The sequence below is a fragment of the Lolium perenne genome, chromosome 3, assembly GCF_019359855.2.
Source record: "Lolium perenne isolate Kyuss_39 chromosome 3, Kyuss_2.0, whole genome shotgun sequence".
Lineage (NCBI taxonomy): Eukaryota > Viridiplantae > Streptophyta > Magnoliopsida > Poales > Poaceae > Lolium > Lolium perenne.
This window is the reverse complement of record NC_067246.2, coordinates 1,289,612-1,309,417: the sequence shown is the minus strand read 5'-3', so window position 1 is coordinate 1,309,417 and position 19,806 is coordinate 1,289,612. Positions and strand designations below refer to the sequence as shown.

Here is a 19,806-nt window from a genome sequence, read left to right as displayed (position 1 = left end):
TACATAACACAAGTGCAAGTATAGTCACGTATATGAACGAGTACGTACAGTAGCTCATAAAGCACAAGTACATTTACATATAGAGCACGAGTACAGGTACACACATGAGCGAGTACAAGTACACTCACGCACACGAGCAGGTACAGTGGCACACACGAGCAGGTACAGTCACGCACAACACACGAGTATAGTTGAACACACGAGCAAGTACAAGTACAGTTACGCACACAAACAGGTACAAACGGGCATACGAGCAGGTACAATCGTGAACACGAGCAAGTACATGTACACACGCACACGAGCAGGTACAGTCGCACGTAAGTACATGTACAGTCCCGCACAAGGGCAAGTACAGTGAGCGAGTAAAGGGAAAAATTGCACCAAATACACTAAAAACTGAAGTACTTATCAGTTGAAACACGAGTACAGTTAGGTACACACCATAGGTACAATCATAATATCATTGGAAGTATGAAAAAAATATCTCCGAACCTATCAACATGGGATCTAGTTTTGAAGATCTCGACGCGAGAATCTCAAAAGTGAAAACGGTTCGCAATTTGGACTTACGGTTCTTAAGATATTTCATTTTGAAAAAACGAATCTAGAAGAAAAAGGGAAAAACTGACACAACTCAGTCTTCTCTCTCCTCCCACATCCTCACCTTGCTTCCCCTTCCGACACGTGGCGAGCAGGGAGACCACTTCCCAGGGATTTTCTGGCATCACAGCGCGCCACTTGTCACGTGCGGAGCAAGTTGCCTTCCCTTCGCGAAGGTCGGCCTTTTTTTAACGATTTCCCAAGCGTGGCCGTCTACGTATCGTAGACAAGGGTGTGCCTCCAGGTTGCAGGGCCGGCTCATAGGGCAAGGCAGATTAGCGCTTGCCCTAGGCCCACAGGTTCAGTTGGGTGGGGAAAGGCAAGGATCAAGGGGTATAAGTACAAAACCCTAGCCTCGCAAGTCGGACAGACCGTTGTTTTAGTGCATAGTAACAGGGAGTGACATTTTGGCACCCGGGAGCATATGCTCCCGGTTTTTAAACTTCATTTTAAATGCACTTTTAAAATGTTGAAAAATTTGAACATAAAATTTAGTGGATACATATCAAAATTCTACACGTTCACAAAGTGGTTCCATAGAAAACCGACATTTTGAGTGTCATTTGTAAAAAAGACAAATTTTTCTGTAAGAAAAAGTTGTGTACGAGATGTTTTGTTTATCTTTTTCACACAAGTCACAAAAAATGTCGTTTTCTCGCAAGACTTGATGTGCGCACGTAACATGTTGATACGTAAGCGAGAAATTTTTTATTCAAATTTTTTGAGCATTTCAAAATGTTTTTCCGATGGCAGGAGCATATGGTCCCATGTGCCGAATTGAATTTCCGATAGTAACAAAATTAAAACGATGTATAGGCGGTTGTGACATAATACAAAAACCCTTTAGCTTCCTTAGCATAGACCACCATTTTGGAACTGAGGTAGTAGATTGTTACGATATTAATTTACTTGGTTTAGTATAAAATTTCCTAACGTTTGGTTTCCAACACTGCCGGAATTTTAGTGGAAACGGGAAGAAACTTTAGTATAGTTAAACTCTAATTAGCGACCGGCACGCTATCGACGACGAGACGCTCGTGTTCTTCTGCTGGCTCTATGACGCCGGATGGGCTCTGGCAGTGGCAGCTGCGTTTACCAACTGCGAGTCTGAAAGTTGATTTTACACTAGCTAGACATACTTGCAGAGAGCTGCAGTGCAGGTTAACATTCTTGCCGCACATCGACGTAGTGATTGATTTTCTCATAATTCAGGTAATGCACCAAGAGAATCGAAAGTAGAGAACAGACGAAAGACATGATCTATTTTATTTGTGGCCGTGCATTCATACCTTTCGTCTCTTTGCAACTTTCTTAATTCGTTTCGAGCAAAGGTGTTGGTGTTTTCTAAAGTAAAGTCACCCTCTGGCTTCTCTTTGTAACTTTAGAGAAGCCGGCTCTGTTAGTTAGGCTTTTGCTTGTACAGTGTAGTCCCTTCCCTTTCGGACCAGCAATTATGTTGAAGACTTTTCCAGTCAGGTCAAGTGACTCCGCCATTTGCACAAATATGAACCATATGTTAAAACGTTTAACTATTTTTATAATACAACGCATATCCCACCATTAACGACCAAGTTAATATGGACGGAAAGTCAAAAGAAACAGCCCAATGAGAGAAAAACACTCGTAAGATTTCATCAATTAACACTTTTCCTGTGGCTTTAATTAACACGGCCCATTTCTGGTGACACCAGTTTGACACTTAAAGCACTACTTCACCTAAATTTTTACAAAGCTATGGCAGCGACCACCGGTGTCGGGCAAGCCAGCCGATAGATGAGCTTGTGAATCCCCATATCCACCTCCCCCTAACCACCACACTCGCAGGCACATTGGTTGTTTGAACATCAGTCTCCCTGTCTGCATCCAACAGGTACGTGCCTTCTCCAGCAATGCACTCAATCAGATGTATAAAAGCTGATAGTTGTCTGCCGAAGAACTTCTGAAGTCCGGTCAAGGCTATGAGATGCCACCTATCGCATCAGAAGAGAGCATGTTACCCCATCTGTGACGTACATCCCACGATGATAAAGGGTAAATATAGAGGAAAGGGGACGGTTACCAGATATGTGAGGGCTGCATATCTTTCTTGGCTCAGGTATAAGGGCTTTCCTCTGTGCATTTCATGATCCTGCATCCAAAAGGGCATGCATAAGCACCCATCCCAAATAAGCGAAAAACAGACCATTATTTCTTGTAGACAGCAAATGGAACACACACTTCAACAGAATTTATAGCAAAAAAATCGATAATTTACTCTGTGCAATGCTAATATCCTCAACGTAGACGATTACGTAACAAGGTTAAATCACAATTACATCGTATCATGGTACCACACATATTCTATGATGGTGCTGGTGATGCAATATTCTATGATGGTACCACACATATTCTATGATGGTGCTGGATTCTTTGATGCAACCCTAGTACACCGCCAACAGACGACATCTATTGGTCGCAACTGTTCTTAATGTACAAACAGATAGCACATCCCTATATTCTTACAGTTGATTTGGCAACGGGTATTGACATCAAGGCACTACCTAACCCTGTGGCTCACCGTGGATACATTCTGGGATGAATGAATTTAGTGGCATGAAAAAAAAAGGCCCAAGTACTGAAAAAATGTACATTAGTAAGTTAGACAATACCTCCTCGCCGAAGGCGTCGAGGTACAGAGATGGCCAAAATGCAAGACGAGCCGATCGTTGCAACAGGATCGTTGTTTTCTGCAAAGAGAATCTATCAAAACTGACGAAAACGATCTCGGAATCACAAGAGCAAGAGCAGAAAATTGTTGACAAAAATATCATTGGATGAAGAGGATGATCTGACACATACCCTCACCAGAAGAAATATACCAACACCAGCACCGCACTGGGATGCATGATTTAGGCATTTACCCGTCCTAAACAGAAGAAAAGGAACATGTTTAACATTTCAAAAATTACAGAAGAACAAACACCGCTGAAATGCGGAGTACAAAAACTGAACCTGCAGCATGGTTTCCAACTAGGTGAACAAAGTTTGCCGCAAAGCAAACATAGCGCCGGTTCATCAGGCACTGAACCACAATCAGGGCACTGCATCTTGACATATCTAGTGGATGAAAAAAGCAAGTCGTTAGGTTTCAAACAAAAATATATTTCCTAAGTAACTGAACCCATGCACACACAAAAAAAAGGAACTCCAACTTAGAAGAGTCAAACCTTTCTAGGAGAACTTGGTAAACAGCCGGTAACTGCATCAGCCTAAATGGGACTGCAGGGGTAGAAAAGAGTGTGCCTCTGTATTTACGAGATCTGTAATCTTCATAGAAATGTTGAGACCATCTTAAGGCAAGCATATGTACACACTCATCTTTGACTATCAGGTCCAGTGGCTGAATCTGAAATAGGTCTTCCAGTTCTCGTACTTCATCCAGCTCCACTGACAGTGAAGAATTGCCTTCTGCTGAGCTACTATCTGAGTAAAGATGTGACCCTTCCCAAATGTTCGAACTGTCATATAAGGGTGCTGAGGAAGACGATTTTAGCAGCTCCCAAAGCAACGCACACCTCCGAAGATAAGGATGTGTTAATCTCCGTACAACATCTTTTGGATTACAAGAGGGATCGATGTACTTGGATACAAAATATTCTCTAGCAACATCATATCCTGACATCTCCTGGCAAACATCATTAAGAAGGCAGTCGCGGAAGCTTGATCGGTCAAAAGATTCTTCTCCGTAACACGTTATTAGTGCCTGCAGCACAATGTATATGTTACAAACGAATACACCTTAACAGACATGTGTACACTGTGGGAATGTAAAATCAGCATACCTGAATGACACAAACAATATAGAATAGATGCACAACAGGGACGAAAAATTCTGTGGATGCTACAACTTGAACAGGCAGACAGAAAAGTGCTGACATCAATGAAGAAAATGGATCTTGAGCAAGGACTGGATCAGCACATTGCTTCCAAAATTGAATATCAGGAAATATTTCACCCTCACTTTCTCGGTCAACCACAGGTAGCAAAGTTCCTGTCAAAAACAGAAATGTGAGAACGAGGATGACATGCAAGATATATAGTTATTTGAGTTTCCAGTAAACAAGATTAATGACCCAAAGTTAAGTGTATGATATAAGTTGACAATTTCATCTTCTTTATAACCATTACTCCATCCATTCAAATGAATAAGGCGCCCTTGTTTTTCAGGTTTATTGTTTGACCAAAAATTACTAAGATTATTGGTATAAAACTAGCATCATTAGAAAGTGTATTTTCAATATGAGTCCAACAATACTAATTGCGTACAATATAATCAAGATTTTGTTGCTCAATTTGTTCGGTCAAAGTTCATCTCGGAATGCACATGTGCCTTATTCATTGAAACAAAGGTACTCCCTCATATTAATTGACTCAACTTTGTTGAGATACAAATGTATCTAGTCAACAAACACGTCTAGATACATCCGTATTTTGATGAAGTTGAGTCAATTAATTTGGATAGAGGGAGTAGTGCGATGCCTATATACCTTTTCTCTTTGTAGCATCTAGAAGATCTTTATCGCCAGAAATACCAGAGCAAATAGACCCTGCTAACAGTTGGATGCCTTCATATCTCAGAAGAACCTCACGGCGATTAAGAACACGTGCCGAGTGAGAAACACGGAACAATAGGGACAATATGAATCCACTCGATGAATTCAATTCGCTGCGCAGAGATTCTAAGCAAGATGGAGATTGAGCGGAATAGCTTGACATTCTACCACGAGAAGCAATCTCTGTAGAAACAACAGAGTACCGAAGTGTTTCCCAGAGAAACAGGGATGGGCTTAGCCTTTCAGATTGTGAAAAACTGCTTTTGCTGCGAGGATAGTAAAGCATAGTAAGTCTTCGAAGGGAAGGATCTAAAGCTGGCTCAATAGTGTCATTAACATTCCCAGGAAAAGCTTTTAGAAATGAGCTTTGTCCAACAATTTTTCTAGCACTCTCAAGGAGAGCCAATGCACGAGGGAACTGTAAGTAATTTATGGTCACATCTGATGTAGTTGCAGCAGCTTCATGTGGCATGGTTTGGACAGCTGGCATCACCTTCCTTGTTATACTAGAGAAATCCGGTGATGCTGGAAGAATGGAATTTGCAAATCGGCGACACACTGGACACAGCAACTCTCCCTGTACAAAGCAAGGTGTAAGTACAGAATTAACAGAAGACGACAAAATTGTCAATGCATAAATAATTAAATAGAACATACCCGATCAGGATCGACAATATGGCCTCCTTCAAAACCAAGTCTCCTGATATATCTATAAAGAAACATAAAAGTAAAGTTTGTGCAATCAGATTGTAGGTTCAATAAACAGAAGTACGAGAAGCTATCATAAAACATACTCCCTCCATACCTGTTTATTAGGGTAATAAGCACTTCAAGAAAAAACTTTGATCATTAGTTTGGTCGACAAAATATTATATACATGCCACAAAAATTATATCATTGGATTCATATTCAAAAGAAGTTTCCAATGGTATAATTTTTGTGTCATATATCTCATATTTTGTTGACAAATTAATGGTCAAAGTATTTTCTCGAAGGGAATGAGAGTATTTTCTCGAAGTAATAAGCTGGGTATGGAGGAAGTAAGACACTGATTAATGCAGGCCCCCGAAACTACAAGGTGTATAAATGGAACATGAAGAAACAGGATGGGATTTACAAATCCGAGGGGATGTAAGAGGTAATTATTTGGTGAAATTATGAGTATTTATGCACTAAGGAGGATAAATAGTCTTTAAAGTGAGGGTGATTAGTGTGTTAATGCTTACAAGACAGGTCTGAATTGATTAGATCAAACATACTTGTGCTCATTATATTTGTACTGATGACTGCAGGATTTCAATTCAAACAGAAAACCGCTCAAAATTGCATTTCCTATTTAAACTGTATAAGAACAAATTCAAGGTGAGTGGCAACCATGCAGCATACCGTTGTTTCAAGGAAAATAAATATCGGTCATGACATTCTTGATGTACAGCATGTCCACAAGAAGAGATGTGGATGCCATCACAATCAACGGGACCAAATCTGTTTCTTATTGTTGCTGAGGCAGATGATCTGGAGGCCCCGTCAGGGAGAGAAGACAGACGGTATTTTGTTGAAAGACAAGTAACATACGTTCCCAGCACAGAACTTCTCGGACTTGTGTTTTTCTTGGAGCCAGCTACAAGCTTCGATGTAGGCAAAGTCTCTTCACCATCTTGAATACCAACCAGATCATTTACAATAGACTTGTACACATCAGCCTCAATTGTCTCAAGAGAGATGTTGTCATCTGCATTGCCGCTACTATGTCCACTTGGAAAACATGATATATATCTGATCAGTGGATGTTGCTCATTTGAGAAATCAACTAATGCCTCAACTTCCATGTTGTCTAAATCAGTGGATACAACTTCGACCGTTTCATCCATGACAAGTTCCTCCGAACTAGAAGACCCAGTGCCGGAGGAATCAGTTGATTTTTCCCGTCTGATGGACCCAGATGTCTTGTTTGCTTGACTCAAATTATCCCAAGATGGATTACCCATCTCAACAAAAGTTGCAAGTCGAGATTTCTGGATTATAAACAAATAAGAATCAACATCTGAGATAATACTAAATTTGTGGCTGGTCCTATTGCCATGCTTAAAGATGGGGCGGAGAAAAGTACTTTATGTTTTCAAACTACAACTGATAAGAGAATCACCAATTCATGTACCTATATCATTGGATAAAGCAAGCCATTGTCAAGTCAAGGTTAATTACCTGAAGAAGAATCAAATAGCAGAGTGGACTTTTCGAATCTGAATCACGGCATAGAGAGCAAACTGGTCGTGACTCCTCAGAGGCAACGGCAGTTGAACTGGATGCATCTGGCTCAAATGTTGGAACAGAATGCGCTTCAGTTCCGGATGACTTCATACTTTCAGCAAACTTTGACTGCTCTGCTCTCATTCTCGCCTAAGACATACAGATTCAGGTAAGAAACTAACAATAACAAAATGAGAAAAGTTCAAAATCAAAAAAAGCAACGTCTGACGGCGAACTGTCGACAAATTAACAAAGCTACATACATGAACAGCTAATCAAGGAAACTATACACCTAGCTTTCGTAACATAAAGGAAACATATATGCTCACCAGGTTTTGTAAGTGCATCCAAACAAACACCTTATATTAACTAAAGCTGAAATTTAAAATCCCTTCAGAATATAATTAGGCTAGTGAACTTGTATAGTTAAGCTCCTACCATGATTGCACACCTTATATTAACTAAAGCTGAAATTTAAAATGCCTTCAGAATATAATTAGGCTAGTGAACTTGTATAGTTAAGCTCCTACCATGATTGCAGCTTGGCGTTGGCGCGCTTTTGCCTTCTTGTCCATCGATTCTGAAGACCCTAAACTTGGTTTGGTGCTAGCATGATCCGGAATAGATGGAAGTACTTGTGGTGCCATTTGTCTTAATACAGACGTGCACTGCTTACTTAACTTGGCAAATCTCTTCAACAAACTCTCTACTAGAGATGGAATATTGCAGTACTTGGATCCAGAAAAGGTGCTGTCATTCTCTTCCTTGTACTTGCGCATTAGTGAAACAAGCAAGGTTAGCAAGCTCTCATTCTTTCCTTTGTCAGACTCAGTAGAGACTGGTTCAGTAGAGTAGATCAATATAGGAAAAGCCTCATCTGCGTAGGATGACAGAACAACCCATGATTCAGCATCATGCTGCACTATGTCCATCCCATGTTGGTCCGCATACATTTGACTCTCTGATTCGCATATGTCAAGTGCCAACGAAAGCAGGTGTAAACCCATCACAAGAACATTGTCAGGGGCGCGTGATGCCGACAATGCGTCAGTGTGAACAGCGTAAAAGAGAACAGCACGAACAATCTGAAGGACAGCTTTAGAGGTAGCTATGTTAGAAATACTGCGCAGGGGGGCAAAAACAGGAGTCCACTGAGGTAGCTGAGCGTTAAGAGCAGAAACTTTGCAAAAACGGTGATATCTCTCTTCAGCAATCTGTATTTCCCTGGAATTCCAGCGCGGGTGATATAAATCCAATTCCTTCCAGAATGTTTTGCGAAGCACATACTTTCCCTGTGATAACATCCATGATTAATCATGCATTCAAACATAAAAAAAGGAATTTACAGAAGCATGTAATCTAATTTCAATGATTAAAACCTGTTTCATTCCAGATGGATTAGAATAAACTGCGAGTGAATCTAGAACATTTTTAAGTTGTTCACTTGACGAAAGGTCACGGGGAAGAGATTTCACAATCTGGCTATGGGTGGCATCTCCAACAGCTAACTTATAAATCAATTCTCTCTTCAAGTTGTCTGCTGTGGAACGCCCACAAAATCTGCGTTCTTTGACTAGTTGTACAAGAAAAATCAGCATTTCTTGCATCAGAACTGGCTCATGCCTGAAAACGCAATCAAATGGCAATGGTTGTGAGTATAGCCTACTGGTAATGAGTTAGAAAATAGGATTAATGGAAATAAAACTGAGCACACTCCACAAGAGACGAAGATAAAATAAGAAGTAATATGTGATTACAGAAAAAAAAGTATGTTGATGAAGGCAGGGTTAGAGGTCATTTTAACTTCTGATAATTGAATACCTTGATTTAGCAAGTACTGACACAAGAAAGAATGAGGTTGACTGGATTATCAACGCAAAAGTATATACATGTAGCACTAAAACTTTAAGAAGGAATATGTGAACAGAAACAAAAATTGATACAGCATGATAAAACAACTTGGAGCTTACTCATTCTGTTCCGCGAGTTCCAAAGATGTATAATTCGATAAACCAAATCTCTCTTGAATGGTCCTCACAAAGAACTCTGGCGAAGATAATGCAGCACAGCACTGAAGCAGAAACAGATCCGACTCCAAGCCCTGTTCAAGCCTGGAAAGAGGTAACAATATAACTTCAGGACTGTTATTGACTAGCAATGTATATGGGATCAGCAAAAAATTACCATTGCACCGAGCGGTACCACTCAGCACTCAGTATAGCTGCATCTCCATTCTTACGCCACATTCCAGCACGCACTTGTGCACAAAATACTCTCACTCTTAAAGGATGCTCCATCACAACTGAAGCAAACCCGTAAGGCTCACAACCTCTAAGTACCTGAGAGAAGAACTCACTGGACTGCACACCTGAACATTCCTCTTGTTTGGCATCCTCTCCAAAACATTTCTTCATTGCTTTCCGCAATAGCAAAGAAAGCAAACGGTGTAATGGGATATGAAAAGATGTTTCTTGTGAACTAACATCAAAGACAACACGAGGCCAGCCTGTCATGTTGAGTATGCCTACTTCATCAATTTTTGAATCTGGGTGAGCATATAAAAGGCTGCCATCAGTTAGAGTAACAGAAATGGCATTTTCGGAGTGCAGTTGTATATCTGGTGCATTGCTACTTTCTTGAATCTTCCCCTTGCCGGCGACGTTACCAGTCATCCCTCCTTGATCTATCTGCATCGCATCGTCAGACTCTTGGACAGGAGAACCAAATACATCATAATCTGCAACATCGTCTGATGGGGTTCCTTCATTCACCTTCACACCCACCTCACTAATCTGTTTACTGGATCCACCCTTGTTAAAAGTCAAAGTATCTTCAAGCAAAGCCAGAAAATTGCGAGCATCACTGCTGCTAGCATCGAGGGACGACAACTTTTTCCTCCGAGGACCAGGTTCCAGCCAGTTATCGATAGCTTTCAAGCACTGACTAATTAAACAGGCAGCAGGTGATGGCAATCCACTGCTCAAAGAAGTCTCCCTCATACTTAAATTGCATCCCGAGCTCCCCTGGGAGACCCTTCCAACTTTTGCATGGCGCTGGTTCTCAGCACTTTCCATGCCTTTTATCGCAGTGGAGCACACAGTTACATCAGTTGACTCTTGTTGCTCAGGAGAAGAAAATGCTCCTTTCATCAAAAGATTATGAATGATCCCAAGATACTGTCCAAGCATGAAAGGTGCAGATAGATTCTCATTCTCATCCTCAGCATGAATACTCGTCACTCTCTTCTGAGGATCCATTCCTTGAACAAGTGACAACAGCTTAATCCATGATCTTAATAGATCAGGCCTCTCATAAGCAACATACTTAGAAACCTCCTCATGACTCAGAACATAGCGTGTATCTTCCAGTAATCTAATTGAAGAATCATATAAATTTGTCCATTTGCTTGTCTGTAAATAAAAGGTGAAAATATTCAGGTGATCGTATGAAATCAGTCCAATGTACAAATCATAATATATTAAGTTCTTCCATGTATAGGAGCAGAATACCCAAGTGAAACCATATGTGAAATCTGTTTCATAAGCTGCCTATAAGTCAGTCCTATCTATCAATTTTTTTTCTAGGATCAATTAACATATGTAACAACAACAACAACAAAGCCTTTATTCCCAAACAAGTTGGGGTAGGCAATTAACATATGTAAACACATATATTTATAAGAAAACAACAAAACAAGTCCTGAAGTGTCTACTGTTCATCCGTCCCCAGTAATACAGGTTAGTGGGCATGCTATTATTAGTCTCTTTTCTTGTGAACAGTTGAAGAGATGCTAGGTGTGTAATGTCTGATGACAAGCCTACATTCCGGGCCTATGCCCCGCTATTGACTTATTATTGTCATGCCATTGATAGTAAAACAAGAGAAATATGTTCAACACGAATTGTACCAACAGCTTTGACAAAATATCAATTATGCTCGAAAAGCAAAAATATCCCATCAGTGCATAGTAACTGGGTAAAGCATAAGCATTTAAGTTTTCTTGAGAAACGGAAAGGAGAAGCTAGGCATACCTGTAAGCGACCATCCTCGCCAACGCAAGAAAGAAACAGAACCGTCAAACTTTCAAGCAGAACACCCAACAAATTGTGCTCGCGCACGAGCCTTGTAGTCAGAGGAGGCACGGTAAATATTTGGACAGAAAAGGTTGGTATCAGTCGATACTCCTCCAGCAGAGAATCACTGCTCCCTTTAATAACTTCAGAAATTGTAACAGGGTAGTAGCGTATAAAGGCTTTCGCAAACTCGAACTTAAAAGCTGGTTCAGTGATAAGCTTCAGTAGCAACTCATGCAATTTTTTCACAACTTTCTTGTCCAGCACCCTTTCTGTCCTTGTGAGTGCCTCCAATAGGTCCGGGCACTCACGGAACCTCTGGGACACAAAACTCAGAAGGCTTTCACTACACGTGCAGAAGCGAAGCAGCATGTCAGCAATAGAATCCGTCAACTCTTCGGCAACACTCTTGCAGGAGGTCTTTGAACGAAGCGGTGGGGCATCCACGAGGCATATCCTCTCCTTCCAGAACAGCAACAGCTCGTCCAACACAGGTCCTACAGAACCCGCGAGCTCCTCGGGGAGAGGCTTAATCTGTTCGGCCCCCTTGTGCCTCGAGCAGAACCCCTCGCGCTTCCAAGCGGTCGCATCCCCGCAGTCGCAGCACCCGCCGCCCGTGTACATGATGGAGTAGTCGTGGTCCTCGTGGTTCCCGTTCTGGAAGCACGGGACGCAGATGGCGCAGGTGGAGTCGTTCTCGCAGGTCCTGCAGCGGTACGCGAGGTCATTCTGGCCCCAGACAGAGCCGCAGACGGCGCGCTCCTCCGCGCAGGCGGCCTCCATGTCGTCGAGCACCGCGTCCGGCTCGCTGTCGAACATCATCCACTGCAGCCACGACATGCTCTCGCCGTACGTTCCGTCGCCGCCCTCGCTGCTAGAGCTGCTGTCGTCATCCTTCTTGGAGGAGGGCTTGCGGGACTCGGCGAGCTCGGTGCCTGCAGACAGGATGGCCGCGGTGATCTCTGAGACCCTGCCCCTGTGCTCCTCCAGATACATGAGCAGGCCTTCCTGGTGCTCATGCAGCTGCTCCTCCGGGACCCCGCAGGCGATGAGCTTCTGCAAGGAGGAGGACACAACACAGTGGACAGTACATTAGCGATGGTGAAAGAATTACAGATGCTTCTAGTACACTACTGAATAACTGTGACTTTTTCCATCAAGCAAGTCTTATGAAATCATTGCATCGAGAGAAGTACAGTGGGGTTTTTAGCAACTCGAGAACACAGCCAATGCTGGAAACTCATGTGGTATGGCAGGAAACAAAAGCGCACATCCAAGTGTTTGCGTGGTTCCTAACACCGACCAGTGAATAACGCGTCGGTTCCTCCATTGAGGTGGATGGCGAGCAACAGAAACAATCCAGGAACAAATCCTGCTGCCTGCGAAATCCCTGTTGCTCACAGAACCGATAGAACCAACCAATCCTCACGGCAATGGGAGTAGCGCAGGCAGTAGGACAGATGGTAGCAGGCCAGAGTACCGTAGGACACAATGGCAGTTACCTTAACAAAGTTGGAGGAGATTGCAGATGCTTGTACTACCCTACTACTTAACATTTGTGAATTTTCAGGAAGCAATGCTTGCCGAACCATCACATAGAGAAAGCTACAGTTGCCAACTGCAGTACACTATCGAAGTTGGAAGGGTGGAAATTTTGATTGTCTCGGTCGAATAATCGCTTTTGAGGCAGTATAGAGCACGGGCAACGGTGAAAATCCATGCGATTGGGCAGAGAGCAAAACCATAAATCTCTTATCCTAATGTGCGTGTTTTGTACTAGTAGCATCGAGCAGTGAACAAGGCCTCCCAGGCAAATCGCACAATCTAGCAACCAATCCTACTGCCTGTGCAACAATCCTCGTTGGGCACCGAACCCAGAGGGCTAAGCGATCTCCTCCGGGGCACGGGCAGTCATACACGGGGACAACTCCAGGCAACCGCCGGTGGGCATCGGCACGGAAGGGAGGAGTAGGGGGAGTAGGGGGAGGAGGAGTAAGGCGCACCTGCTGGACGCGCTCCATGGGCGTCAACTCGGGTCGCCCGGCGGCGGCGGCGTTCCCGTCCGCGGCGTCGTCGTGGATCCCGGCCATGGCCCGGAACCAGGTCCAGTGGCCCGAGCGGCCGGCCCCGCGCCCCAGCCTCGCGGAATCGAGCCCCGCCTCCTGGCGAATCACGCGCCCGGCCGCGCGGAGATGGACCGATCGATCGCCGAGTCCTCCGGCGAGCGAGCGGGGGAGCGGGCGAGGGGAGGAATCTGGCGGGCTAGGGTTTGCGCGATTTACGAATTGGTGATGGTGGATGCGACTGGCTGGAGAGGAGGAGGAAGAGGATGAAGAAGTGGCTGGAGTCGACGATATTCGTCCTCTCCTCTCCCTTCGCCGCCTCGTGGGGAGTAAGTAATAAGTACTCCTAATCTGCTTCTTCTTCCTTTTATATATTTTTCTTCTTTCGGAAAAGAAGAGAAAATGGCGAGGAGATTGATTGAGATGTTCGGGCACTGCGGCTGCCGCGTGGGACCAATGGTAACTCGTGTGAAGGGGAATGCGCCGTGTGGATTCCACGCCACGCCTTTTTTTGGTTGGTTTTGTGATTTTGACAGGTCTAGGAGTAGGATGAATGAAGGGTAGATATGCAAATACACACATCTTCTCAATACGCAAAAAAAAAAACAAATTGAATTATTTTGGCTCTCGAGTCCCACGAAAAAAAAAGGAAAACACACCCCCACGAGGGATCTAGCAGCGCGCCCGAGCCGCCAGCGCCGGTAGCATCGCGCTTGCACCGACAATACCGTGATTGCGACTCGCAGCACCGCCACCCTCGCCAACAACATCGGTACCCTGATGGTGCTCAACGCTTACCGCTCCATATTGGAGAAAAATCGGGAGCGCCTGTCTAAGGAGCAAGCCACCCTCGAGAAACGACTATCTGCGGCACAGGTCCGGCCCAAATGAACGAAGGGTCTCGCAGTGAGTGTCTCCAAGTACCCACGAGGGGGCAAACATCGATCGAGGATGTCCAGGCTTTCGGAAGATGATGCAAGGGAGATAACATCAAACTTGACCAAGTCCTTTATGACCACGGACACCGCAGCTTGCCACGGCCAAAAACCGTCGCAGAGCAACCAATCTTGCGGCAGACCTCATTAACCAGTCGTCCGAAGGATCCATGGCTCAGGCCCATCGCGGTGCTTTGGAGAGTCTTGCGATACTAGGACATAATCTAGTCCCGCCGAAAGAGAAGACCCTGCAGGCCAGCGGGTCAAAACATCGCGCAAGAGACGCTCGGGACGAAATCACACAGAGCAGGATTGACAAAGCAAGGCGACGACGCGCCATGAGAGAAGAACTTGACAGTGATTCTTCAGACGAGACCCAGGAGAACGACGGCGAGCTTAGAGGAGCCGATTGTCTGAGCTACAAAATTCGGGAGGCGATGCCACCCAAGAAGTTCAAACCTACACCTACCGACGCTGCCAAATACGATGGGCAGCAGGAGCCAAGATCCTGGATAGAGGACTATCTGCAGATAGTAATTCTGCAAAAAGGGAATCAGATAGCAGCAATGCAATGTCTACAGCTTTACCTAAAGGACTCAGCACGAGCCTGGCTCAGAGGGCTGCCGAAGGGTTCCATCAAGTCATGGGATGACTTAGTAGAAGCTTTTGTCGCTAACTTTCAAGCAACCTACAAAAGGCCCATCGGGATCGAGGAGTTACGACACTGCCAACAGAAGCAGAAGGAGTCGATGCGCGCGTACATCGGGAGGTTCACCAAACTCCTAAATGCTGCGGAAGACGTATCTGTCGATAGGGCAATTGACGCTTTCAGCGATGGCATCCGACGTGAAAGCTATATAGAAGAGCTTGGGCGCAAGAAGCCGAAGACCATAACCAAGCTAATGGAAATCGCAAACAGCTGGGCCGATGGTGAAGACAATGTCCGAAAACCACGGCAAGCGCGGCCGACGAAGAGGATGACCAGCCGAAGAATGATTCGGGTGGTCGAAGGGATCGGAATAAGAGAAGGAAGAACCGCTGTTACGATGACAACAACTTGGTGGCCGCAGGTTACTCTGATCGACAGGATGATCGGTACGACAATAGGCGAGACGATCGGCAGACGGCATCGAACGACTGGGAACCGTGGCAACTATAAACCACGACCTCAGAGAACTCCCAAATTGCCCTACGCTGAACAGATCAACGCCCCTTGCTACCTACATTCTTATACCGATTCCAAGGATGGAAAAGTAAAGTCTAGCCACCTGCTTAGGGATTGTCGGCAGTTCCTCGATATGCATGAACTCATCCAGCAAGCAGGCCAGAAGCAGCTACCGCCACCACCACCGCCACCCCCATCACAGCATCAAGTACAGCAAGCCCAACCTCATCAACCCAACGAGACGTTTCCACCGCCACGTGGGCAAATGAATATGATCCACAGGACAGGTGTTTCAAGGAGAGAAATGAAGAAGCTCACCCGAGAAATCAACCTGGCAGAAAGCGTCATGGCGAACATTCCTGAATATGTCGAATGGTCGTCTCAGGAAATCACGTTCACCGAATGGACCACCCGATGACTATACCAAAGCCAGGGCACGCCGCCCTAGTGGTCGAAGCACAGATAGGAGGGTTTAAGATGAGCAAAGTCTTCATGGATGGAGGAAGTGGACTCAACCTGATATTCCTTGACACAATTCAAAGTATGGGGATCACCATGAGAATGCTGGAAGACTCAGATACTCGTTTCCATGGGATACTCCCTACTTCACCAGCGCATTCTCTTGGCAAAGCTTACTTGAACGTCGTTTTCGGTAAATCCGACAACTTCAGGAAGGAGAAGATCGAGTTCGAAGTCGTGAACTGGGAATCACAGTACCACGCCATACTCGGAAGACCAGCTTACGCCAAGTTCATGGCCGTGCCGCACTACGCATACCTCAAGCTGAAGATGCCAGGGAACAATGGAACAAACATCATAGTCTATGGGAGCTTCTCACGCTCGGACAATTGTGACCGTGATTTTCAAAGGATTGCTGCTAAATTTGGGCCACGGCGAGATACTGTCGACCCCCCGCCCAAGTTGACGATACAAGAAATCAAGGAGGAAAAACTCGACAGGAAAATCAAGAAGAAGCCAGCTCCCGAAGGCCCAACAGCAATAGCATCGGCAGAAAAAGTCTCGGCAGAAGACGCAGGAGGCGGCAAGATGCTAACAATCGCTGCTCAAGCATCTGGCGAAATCAACAGCACTGTCGCGACCACCAGCATGACGAAGAAATCGGAAGATCCTTCTGAGGAAGAGAAGAACCCCTTTCTTGATAAAACACTCCCCTAGTTTTGAAATTTTTTCCCTTTTACTTTACACAGGGCCTCTTGTTTTCGCCCTTCAGTTTCATATTTACCCTATCAATAAGTACTTAAATTCCGATTCTTGTTAAAGTATTGCAGTAATCTAAAGCATCTATGACCGTGCTGCCGCCAAGTAGCGGCATAACTTAACGCGCGGCAGAAGATAGCGTTCAGGGCAAAAACCTTTACGAGCACTGCAAAGAAGAAAAGGGACATTAATCCTCCACTGCTTTCGAGATGCCTCTACGAGTGCCGTACAAAGCAAGAGTTTGGAAAACTTACACACAACCCACGCTCGATATTTCACTTATGGAAATATCAGAGAGCAACGGGCTCATCGGCAGAATCATTACACCCGAAAAATTCGGGAATGACTGTCGAAATTTACAAACGGTTGAAAGCAAAGTTGCGCATACAACAGGTTTAGCAAAACCTGCAACACGAGCTGATCACTCATAATGATTTGCTAACCAACTAGTACACATACATCCAACGGGCAATTAAGCTTCGCCCCTTTGAGTATTTGCCAACGGCATGGTAAAAGTACATACTCATGTATCAACCAGATAAGAAGTTTCGGCTCAAAAATCCGAACACTCGGATGAACTAGCCAATACAATTTACAAAAGTAATTTTACACCTTTATATATCACCCTTGCGGAGCTTCCTTTTCCTCAGGTACCTTCGACATCTCCTCAAGCCTGTCGACAATTATATGGGCAGGTGCTAAAACCTTCGGGTACAGCTCCTCGAAATCGCCAGTTGCATTGGCAATAGACAGCAAGCAAGCTGAAGGATAACAAGCAAGCACAAGGGCAAGCGTGCACTTGGCCCCTGCAAAGACTTGAGATCTTACCAGCTCTTGAACCTTCTTGGCGCTCCCAAATTCAGACATCAAAGTCAAGAGGGTAGGGGGAACTGCATTCAGAGGAAACATTGTTTTCCAAACTACCCTCATAGCTGTGGTGACCCTGCATACCACTGCATGTTGTAGTATGCCAGTCGTTGATATAACATTCACGAAGTACCATTCCGCAAATATTACATCCCTCAGAGTAGTACAACAGAACATAGCAGGTCCATAACTCATTCATTTATTATTACAAATATCATACACATGTCGTCTCGGAGCTCCTCTTGGGTCCTAAGAGGAATACTCCTGGGTTCGAGGCGAACCCAACTTAGCTTACAATATAAGAGTCTCATTAAGTTATACATTTATTTCCTCGAGCAGCTAAATACTAAGAGTTCGGGCTGCTCGGTTACTACTACTACTGGATGTCTCTAGGCTTGATCTCCTCCTAAGCCTCCCGGATCCGTAGACGATGAGGTAGTCTACGCCTTCTATACCTCCAGAGAGGTCTGGTTCTTCATAGCCGATGATCTCGGCTCCTTCATTGTTGTCGTAGTCCTCCTCCAGACGATTCAGACAATCTAAGCATGGGATTTAAGAGTGGTATGAGTACGAGCGTACTCAACAAGTTCATTATAGATAAGAGGTGTTTAATGCTCTAGCTACGATATTAGACCAGAAAGTCTAATACCTATGCAAGTTTTGATAAACATTTCTTCAAGAGATTGCTTTTATTCCAAAGAGCTATGTCCGTCAGCCTTCACCGGTTTACTAGAACTTCATGGAGCTCCTTTCCGGCCGCGTTCGTAGTTCCTTATCCCGGAACAGGGAGTGACAGGTCACAGTTCTTTACACTCTGCAGAGGTGTGTTGCTTTACCCATAAGAGATCTTAACCTTGGTGCCAACCGGGCAGCTTTCCCGTCCACACTTCCTTCGGTGTGAGGCCCGGTATAAGGTCTAGCCAATCATGTTCCTCCGCTACCTCGAACACCCACCCTTTGTTGCATACTCCGACCCTGGGTCCACGCCGGCCCCATTATTCCCATAGATTTCAGGGTGGACTCCGATCACGACATCAAAGTAGGGCTCTACCATACATTCCTACGCCGGCAGATGCAACCCATCATAGACCTCATTACCGTTGGGACTTCTACGGGTTCCCACCCCTGCATCAAGTCTCGCAAGATCATGAGCACCCAGTAATGAGCATCCGTTGATGAACGAGAGGTGGAAACACTTTTGACTACTCCGTCCCACTCCGGATCTTATGGTTAACACGGGTATTACGGCACAAGAATCACTGGCGACATTTGTTGTTTAATCCTAGATGGATATAAGCCCGTGCAATGGAACCTCCACCATATCAACACAATCCATGGTTCCATTGCCCACCACATAGTCATATTCATAGTTATGAAAGTAGTGGTTTTGATTTTTATGCAATAGTGATAACCATAATACTTTGCAAGTAATTTGATAGACATACTCAAATGACATGAGCAAGTGATGAACTTGCCTGAATACTGCAAAGTGTTGCAGTTGGATGGTGTGGACTGACCCTTGTCCTCTGTTGCTGAAAAATAGCATCATTGTCCGATAAGGGCAATGGTTAAAGAAGCATTGATGCATGATTCCAGTTTTAGGGTTTGTTCCCCCCTTCCGATGTCTTTATTATTTCATGTGGGAGGTTAATACTAAGAATCACTTGGGGATACTCTATTTAGGGTAAAATACAACCTTGAAATGTTGTCAAGGTGTTTTTAAAGTCCAAAAGAATTTATGGACTTATTTTCATTATTGAAAATAAAATGTGTGATTTAAATGATTATTTAAATCATCAAATTTGAACTTATTCTTGTTTGACTTCAAAAAATTCTATTTCATATTTTATTATGATAGAGTTTTTTATACTGAGTGGTTTTCATATTTATAATTATTTTTTTAGAGCTATAATGATTTTATAAAATTTGGTCAAAGTTTGTGTTTTTAAATGAATTTGGAAATGACCAAATTACCCCTGGGCCCACCTGTCGGTGTAACCCAGTGGGGTTAGGTCGAACCGACCCACCTGGTCCGGCTCGACC

At 44.3% G+C, this 19,806-nt stretch overlaps 1 protein-coding gene across 1 annotated transcript; it reads right to left on the bottom strand.

Annotated features, from left to right (window-relative positions):
- Positions 1-2,207: 2,207 nt before the first annotated feature.
- LOC127340600 (E3 ubiquitin-protein ligase PRT6) lies at positions 2,208-13,911 on the bottom strand. The gene is made up of 17 exons (XM_051366339.1): positions 13,519-13,911; positions 11,474-12,571; positions 9,627-10,852; positions 9,413-9,553; positions 8,822-9,065; positions 7,973-8,734; positions 7,398-7,592; positions 6,579-7,207; positions 5,850-5,901; positions 5,127-5,769; positions 4,422-4,630; positions 3,807-4,342; positions 3,592-3,696; positions 3,439-3,505; positions 3,249-3,326; positions 2,660-2,728; positions 2,208-2,570 (listed from the first exon to the last, which is right to left on the bottom strand). The coding sequence occupies exons 1-17, from the start codon at positions 13,603-13,605 to the stop codon at positions 2,496-2,498; spliced, it is 6,216 nt and encodes a 2,071-aa protein (XP_051222299.1). The 5' UTR covers positions 13,606-13,911; the 3' UTR covers positions 2,208-2,495.
- Positions 13,912-19,806: the final 5,895 nt, after the last annotated feature.

What these genes read in the sequence shown, in the direction of transcription:
- LOC127340600 (XM_051366339.1), bottom strand. Translation starts at nt 13,605, where the DNA reads ATGGCCGGGATCCACGACGACGCCGCGGACGGGAACGCCGCCGCCGCC. An exon ending in GCTATTTGATTCTTCTTCAG is followed by an intron (nt 7,208 to 7,397) that starts GTAATTAACCTT and finishes TTTATAATCCAG; the next exon opens with AAATCTCGACTTGCAACTTT. An exon ending in ATATTGTCGATCCTGATCGG is followed by an intron (nt 5,770 to 5,849) that starts GTATGTTCTATT and finishes TGCTTTGTACAG; the next exon opens with GGAGAGTTGCTGTGTCCAGT.